Source organism: Dipodomys ordii, unplaced genomic scaffold (assembly GCF_000151885.1).
Source record: "Dipodomys ordii isolate 6190 unplaced genomic scaffold, Dord_2.0 Scaffold45, whole genome shotgun sequence".
Taxonomy (NCBI): Eukaryota; Metazoa; Chordata; class Mammalia; order Rodentia; family Heteromyidae; genus Dipodomys; species Dipodomys ordii.
In genome coordinates, this window is record NW_012267261.1 from 9,406,760 (window position 1) to 9,414,810 (window position 8,051).

Consider the following 8,051-nt stretch of genomic DNA (forward strand, 5'->3'; position numbering starts at 1 on the left):
AGCTGAAGTGTGGATTATGAGGACCATCTGCAGAGAGAAGAGCTGTCAGCCCGCAGGGATGTGTGCAGAGGAAGGCTGCTGGGGACAGATCTGGGCATGTAGGCTAGTGTGTCACCAGCTGTGTGGTGAGAAGGCCTTTTACCCTGCTGGGTGCGTGGCAGGGCACCAGGTGAAAGTCTCAGGTGTGTGAGACTTTGTAGACATCACAGACATACCTGGAGAGTGCAGTGTGGCTGTGGAGGAGGAGGAAGGGAGGAGTGTGTCCAGATAAAGTGCATTATAGGTGGGAAGTGTGTCCAGACTTTGTCCTGGCAAGGCATGCTCCACACCTGCCATGCTGGGCCACTTCACTGTGTCCACACTGGGAGTTGGGAAGGAAGGTCCAGCTGACCTGTTCTATGAGTACCAAAGCCCATCTAGGAGTTTGTGGCATTTCAAATCAAACATGTTACTAATGGTGATAATAAAGCTTCATTCTAAGTGTGAATGATACTATTGGCTTTCTTAGACTTTTGTTTTGGAAAACTTACTTTTAACAGTTGTAGCCTTCCTGTGGTAAGGTGTGTGTGTGTGTGTGTGTGTGAGATAGAGAGAGAGAGAGAGAGAGAGAGAGATCAATTTCTCAGAACAATGTCAAGAGATTCCTTACACTGGGTATCAGTGGCTCATGCTTGTAATCCTAGCTACTCAGGAGGCTGAGATCTGAAGATCATGGTTCAAAGCCAGCCTGGGCAGAAAAGTCCAACTTATCTCCAACTACCCACCAAAAAGCCAGAAGTGGATCTGTGGTATAAATGGTAGTCAGCCTTGAGCTAAAAGCTCAGGGACAGTGCCCGGGCCCTGAGTTCAAGCCCCAGAAGCAGCAGATGCAGCAAGAAATCCTTCACAGAGGCTGTAGAATTGGGAGACAATCTGCCTATGGAGAGGCCATGGGAGTTCTCCCCGACTCCTCCCCCGCCCCTCTGCTGCAGACATCCAAGAAGCAGGCCCTGTGGAGAGACCTGCCCTGTCTGTCTGACAGGAGCCAGAGACTCTGCAGCACTCCAGAAATTCATTCTGAAGGAAATCATGAACATTCTTTTGTTTGAGTCAGACTCAGATGGTTTTTAAAAATAGGCTCATACCAAGAGGGAACTCAAAGGGCATCCGTTTTGAGGTAGAAGGGCAATACAGGCAAAAACAAGTCAGGGGAAACAGGCTAGTAACCACCTCTTTGCCTATGCACAGTAATTACAATAATCCTGTGTCATCTGTATATGGAAACTGAGGCACAGGTTGTGCAGCTGGTTGAGGGAGAAAGCTGGAACTTCAGCTAAGATCTTAACATTATTGGATTCCTCTTCGTCTGGTTCATGAAGCAGGCCTTGTTTGTGTAGGAAAGGGATGTGGGATGGAGGACTGAGTCCTCTGTCCTGTAGGAACAGCAGGCTTTAGTGGTTGCGATCGCTGGCAAAGGTGCAGGATTGGCTGCTCGGATTGTGCAGCAGTGAGGGCTCCATGGCTCTGTACATCTACTACACACACAGAATCTATCTCAGTTTCAGTGTGCGTGGACAGTTCTGTTCTGGGATACATAGGATATTTCCTGATACACTCAGTAAGCCCAAGGCAGATTCAATTACCTGGTGGTATGAGTAGCAGCTTATAGTCAGTTCTAAGATACTTGTCTTCAGAAGTTCTGAAAGGATTGAGGAAACATTATCTTGGCTTGGATTCCCCAAGTTATTGTCCTTGATTTGGCCCTCTCTGTAAGCCCTGGAGGTAAGGGAGCAAAGGCCACACAGCTAGACTTCGACTTATCCTCTTGTTTTATTATTCTGAATGAATCCTTCTTTCTTCATCTGTTGGCTGTCTTATTGTAGAGCCAAAACCTATTTTCCTTGTAGCTGATAGACAGATATAGCAGTGTTTTACTTTTCTCTATTTTTCCCCTCCCATTTTCATTTCTTTTATTGACAGTACTGGGGTTTGAACTCAAGGACACATGCTTGCTTACTTGGTAGATGCTCTACCACTTGAGACCCTCCCTCCCTCTCTCCCTCCCTTCCTCCCTCCCTTCTTCCCTCTCTCCCTCCCTTCTTCCCTTCCTCCCTCACCCCCTCCCTTCCACCATATTTTCAGGCTTTTTTATTTTTAAGATAGTCCTTCCTTCCTTTCCAGGCATGAACTATGATCTTCCTATTTTACGTTTTCCACTGTAGCCAACATATGCTTATTCCATTGAGGTAAGAGTCTTACTAACTTTCTGCTCAGACTGGCCTCAAACCAAAGTCCTCCTGATCTCAGCTGCCTAAGCAGCTACGTTTATAGGCCTAAGCTACTGAGGCTCAGCTATGACTTTTGAATAAAGCTAAAGTTCAAAATCTGTGTTTTTGGTTTTATACGTATAATTTCTGATGATAATGAGTTCTATCTGGATGTTCCCAGATACACTTAAGAACAAAGTCCTCCTGAAGATCAACTGTCTGGGAAAAGAAATAGAGCCTGCCCTTTGGGATGTTTTAAGTGACTGTCTTCATCACCTGCCCTCCCTTGACCTGTTCATCTTCCCTTTTTCCACCTGGCTCTTACCTTCCTTGTTAACTGTTCCCTGCTTTCTGTTTCACACATGTACAGTTTCCCTCTGGGGCTGGAGAACCTAGGGCTTTACCCTCAGTGCCATATTATTCCCTTCTGGCACTCCAAGAAAAATCTTTCTTCTTGGAACCACTAAAATAAAGAGGTTGGTAGATCAGTTTTGAAAGAGTGAAAATCCACCCTTTCAGCTCCCAGCAAGTGTCTGTGGCTCCTAATGTGTGGCATTCTGTTGGCACAGGTGACCAGACTACTTTCCAGCTCCAAGTGCGCCAGGTGGAAGACTACCCTGTGGATCTGTACTACCTGATGGACCTTTCCCTCTCTATGAAGGACGACTTGGACAGCATTCGCAACCTGGGCACCAAGCTTGCCGAGGAGATGAGGAAGCTCACGAGCAACTTCCGGTTGGGTTTTGGGTCCTTTGTTGACAAGGACATCTCTCCTTTTTCCTACACAGCACCGAGGTACCAGACGAATCCATGCATTGGGTAAGTGGTCTGTTGTCTTTCTGTTTAGTACCTAAGAGTAGAGAAATAGCATAGGAGGAAAACCTTAGTCCCAAGATTTGAGAGATAAGGAAACTAAGGCTTAGAGAGAATAAATAACTTGCCCATGATTACACTCAAACAGGAACTTATAGACTTGGGATATGATTCCAGGCAGACTAGTTTGGCAGTGTGCATTCTCTTGAATAGAATGCCTGTGTTTGGTCCCTTCTAAGAAACTCTACCCGAGGCTGAGTAATAGCATATGCTGCAAACCCTGCCAGGCCTGCCATCTAGGGGCTTACCTGGGCTGTACTAAGATGCAATTCTTGAATATCTGTGGGTCTTTGAAAAGTTTAGCTTGTGTAAAACCTGATCTGTTTTCTTTGGTGCTCTCCCTTATGCGATGACTCAAGGATCCAGGCTCCTTCCATCCCATTATGTCACTTGTAGTTCTTGGCCTTCTGCTGGCATTGAGGGGAGGGGAGCTGTTTTGAATCCTGTGAGCCATCCTTTCCCTGCAGCTCATCTTTGGCAGCCTCAATAGCTCTTAGCACCTCTTCGGGCTGCGTAGGGCTGGGTGATCAGCAAAGTGGGAATGTTTTGGCGGCCTGTGTTCTTCGGAATCCTTCCTGGGCTGTTGTCTACTCTCCTAGGTCTTTTCCATGGGTGGGAAACCAACATAGTGATGGAGTAATAGGAAGACAGAAAAAGGTTTTAAATATAAATGGCCTCAGCCTCTAAGAGGAACTAGGGATCATCATTTATTGTGGAGTATGGCTTCTTCCTGCTCACAAGTGTCATTGACATTATTATCACTCCGTCCTGTCTCGTAGGCCCTTATCAGTTGAGTCAGCCACATCCAGACCAGATGTCTGCTTGGAGCTTGTTTTGTTTTGTTTTTAGTTTTGATGGGACTGAGGGTTGGACTCAAGGCCTTGCTACTTGCTGGGCAGATACTCTACTATTGGAACCACACCCCCCAGCCCTGTAGTTGGAGTCTTATTACTTATCAAGAGCCTTGGCCTCCTAACCAAAACATTTTTCATTTGGTCTGCACTAATGATTGTATTCCTTCCCCCACTTCTTCCACTTATCGGGCTTTATCTCCAGACGGATGGGGTGTGTCTCCACTGAGATGCTGGTTGGAAGCTGGCAGAGGATCAAGGACTGGCTGTGGGCACTGCTCAGCATGTGAATACCCGCGGCTATTCCACAGTGCTTATTCAGAGCTGGCTCTCTGAAGCTCTCCAGGGCAGAACCAGTTGCAGACAGTGAGATTCTTGACAGTGAATACCAGGCATCCTGAAAAGCTGCTTGTAACACAGGAAATCGAGTAAAGAATGGGAGTTTTGAAGGAAGCGTCAGGTCTAAGTTATGCAAATTTCTTTTCTCTAAGCTGAGAAGATACAAAGGGAGTCACTGTGTAGCTCAGTGAGCAGGCTCAGATTTCTTTGCCCACACAGCCCCGGTGTCCAGGGCATGCAGCATCCTGTGTCTCCTAAGAGTCCCTGCTGCTCCTTGAGGGGGAAAACAGTATTGACTGTGTAAAGTGACTGTTCCCTTAGCGGGCCCAGTCTGTGCAGATCCTTTCTGTTGTAATGGCATCCTGACTTACCAACGTTTACAAAGACAAGATTTAACCAAGAATAACCAGAAGAATTTCTAGGGTTTCTTCAAAAGGTAGGATTTCTGGGAAAGTCCCCGTAATTCCCCACCATTCCTTCCCTCTTAGCCTGCAGCTGGTCCATTTTGCTTGTTTTTACCCCATCCTTGGGCTTTATAGACCTGTGATTGGATTTCTATCTGACTGTCACTTCTTTCCTACTGAGGTGGAGAAAACCAGAGTGAACCCTTCCCAAGCCCTAGGCACCCTTCAGTTAGGTGTTTCTCTCCCAGGGCTATGGGACCAGCAGTGGCAGCTACCTGGGCATTTGGGGGATGGGAAACTTAGGGAAAGTGACATTACCACTACAGGACATCTTAGAGGAAAGAGATGCACTGGGAGCCGGGTGCTGGTGGCTCACGCCTGTAATCCTAGCTACTCAGGAGGCTGAGATCTGAGGATTGCGGTTCAAAGCCAGCCCGGGCAGGAGAGACCGTGAGACTTATCTCCAATAAACCACCAGAAAACCGGAAGTGGCGCTGTAGCTCAAGTGGTAGAGCGCTTGCCTTGAGCTGAAGAGCTGAGGGACAGTGCCCAGGCCCAGAGTTCAAGCCCCACGACCGAAAAAAAAAAAAAAAAAGAGATGCACTGGGGGCTTTCTTTAGACTTGTCTCTCCTTTCTCTGCTCCAGATGTTTCTTTATGGGATGGAAATCGTGGATTCATAGCATCCCATCTTAGCATGCACCAGAAGTGCCAAGTCTGAAGTACAAGGGCTGCCATGGGGATTAAAAAGGCATAGAGAAAAGCTCACACCTGTAATCCTAGCTACTCAAGAAGGCTGAGATCTGAGGATTCAACATCGGCAGGAAAGTTTGTGACAATCTTATTTCGTAACCTAACCACCAAAACACTGGAAAGGGAGCCGTGGCTCAACTAGTAGAGTGCCCAGTCTGGAGCAGAAAAGCTAAAGGATAACCCCAGCCCCGAGTTCAAGCCCCAGTACCCATCCGTCCCCTCAGCCCCCTAAAATAAGAAGGCATAGACTAACTTCAGCATCAGATTAAGGAATTGTTTAATTGAAAGGGTGATTCCATTACCTTCTGACTTCTTTGTGGTTGATTGAAAGTCTGCTTTTGCTGGGTTCAAAGCTAGCGGGGGCAGAGAAATCCTAGAGACTCTTACCTCTAACCAGCACAGAGTCAGAAGTAGGGGTGTGGCTCAAGTGGTATTGTGTCAGCCAAGTAAGAGTTCAAGCCTTGGTACTGGCATAAAAGCAGTTGCTGTGCTTCTCTCTAGAGGCTTTTGATATATTCTGTGATGTGGACTCCCTTATGTCTAGGTTGATAAACTTTTAAATATATTGTTCAAACTTGGTCAACTTGTTTCTTTTAAGAATATATCTTTTTTCTTGAAAATTCTGAGTTTATCTTGTTATTTTCTTTCTTCCATTCTTTCCATTCTCATCTGGACACTGTTAGGTATCCGTGGAAGCTTCTCACTGTAAATGTCCCGTGTTAGTTTTTCTCTGATAGTTTTAAAAGCCTCTCTGTGTCTGTCTCTCAGAGACATAATAGGCAATGTCTCCCAGCTTGCCACTTCATTCCCCAGTTTTAGTGTAACCTATATACGGAAATTTCATTTCTTAACTTCAGTGACTGTATTTTTTATTTCTCTAATTTTTATTTGGTTCTTTTCTAGACTCCTCCTCCTCTTCCTCCTCTTCTTCTCCTTTTTATTTCTAGAGTTTGGTTTTGGTTTCCATTTTTGTTTGTTTTATTTTTCTAACATTCTGTCTGGCCTTTGGCTTCTGTTCCTGCTGGATGCTTTAAATACCCTTGTAAGAATTTTAGGCCGCTCTGTGCTGTTTCCTTCAGGGTGTTGGGTTTGCTGACATTCCTGCATGGTGGTTTGTTTCTCCTGGGGTTTATAATGCTTTTATTAGCTCATCTTCATTGGAGGCTGTTTCCCATCTGACGCTCATGTGCTCTGGCATGCTGGCTTCCTGCAGAAAAACTTTACCGTTTTCTGCTGCTGGGAACCTTCTATGTTCACTGTTTTCCTTTAATTCACAATTGGGGGTTCCTTCACCATAAAAGTTGTGAATTCTGATAGTCCAGGCCTGGTGGATATATGATTCTTATTGTGCTCAGCATGGACCGGTAGTAAGCTTCCTTGCCTCTTTCCCAGGCCATGGATGGAGAATTTCTGCTTCTGGTTTTGTGAGTGGCAGCTCTTTGAGTTCAGCTGTATGCAGAGAGTCCTGTTACAGCTCTGGGCCTTGTTCAGGTTGGAAGTTTATCATCTGTGCCTGATACACCCCTGTTGTACATGCTGTGTAATGTCCTGCACAGTGTGGACGCCTTGCCTGAGTTGCACACACAGCTCTCCCCGCCCACCCATGTGCTCCCCAGTCCATTCATTGTTGAGTGGCTTCCTCTCCAATTCTGGCATCTGGGATTTCCCTCCTAAGCTTCCAGGCCTGGCGTTCTATTTAAAATGTTAAATTATATTTCATGCAGAAGTTCTCTATGTTTAGGCTAAGATGAGAACCTGCTCACATAAGCTCAATCCAATTTTATCTTGAAAATTAAATTGTTTCAAGGATTTGCCTAGACTTAGTAATGTTCAAATTGGATTTGCTTTACACACACACACACACACACACACACACACACTCACACACACACACACTCTCTCTCTCTCTCTCTCTCTTTCTTTCTCTCTCTCTCTCTCGCTTGCCCAGCTCTTTAATCATACATTTTTTTTCTTGTTAGTTAATAATATTTAACTTAGTAATTCCTTATGAATGGCTCTTACCTGGGAGCCTATAAACACTGGGTGGGTTCTCTCTTGGCAGGAGACCCCAAAACAACCAGGTCTGAAGGCCACTCAGCAATTCCATGGGCTTGGCCGGGTACCTAGTCACAGGGACATCCTATTCAGTTAACATCTATGTGACAGCTGTTTTTTCTTCTTAATAAGAATCATCCCTGATTTGGTTCCAGTAAATTTGGTATAATTAAAATGCCTTTCTGGAAAACATAACCTTTTTCTCCCTTTTTTTTTGGGGGGGGGGGAGGATATTGGCATTTGAACTCAGTCTTGTGCTTGGTAGGCTGGTGCTTTTCCATTTGAGCCATGCCTCTTTCCCTATTTTTTTTTGTCGGTCATGGGGCTTGAACTCTGTTCCTGGGCACTGTCCCTCAGCTCTTCAGCTCAAGGCTAGCGCTCTACCACTTGAGCCACAGCACCACTTCCAGTTTCCTTGTGATTTATTGGAGATAAGAGTCTGACAGACTTTTGTTCCCCTGGCTGGATTTGAACCACGATCCTCAGATCTCAGCTTCTTGAGTACCTAGGATTATAGGCGTGAGCCACCGA

The 8,051-nt window shown here is 45.8% G+C and overlaps 1 protein-coding gene across 1 annotated transcript in view; it reads left to right on the forward strand.

The window, feature by feature from the left end:
- Window positions 1–8,051, forward strand: part of LOC105987905 (integrin beta-5-like) — a 75,662-nt gene that overhangs the window by 21,026 nt on the left and 46,585 nt on the right. The window contains exon 3 of the mRNA XM_013019324.1: window positions 2,816–3,065. Coding sequence (XP_012874778.1) covers window positions 2,816–3,065 — 250 coding nt within the window. The remainder of the gene's footprint in view (window positions 1–2,815; window positions 3,066–8,051) is intronic.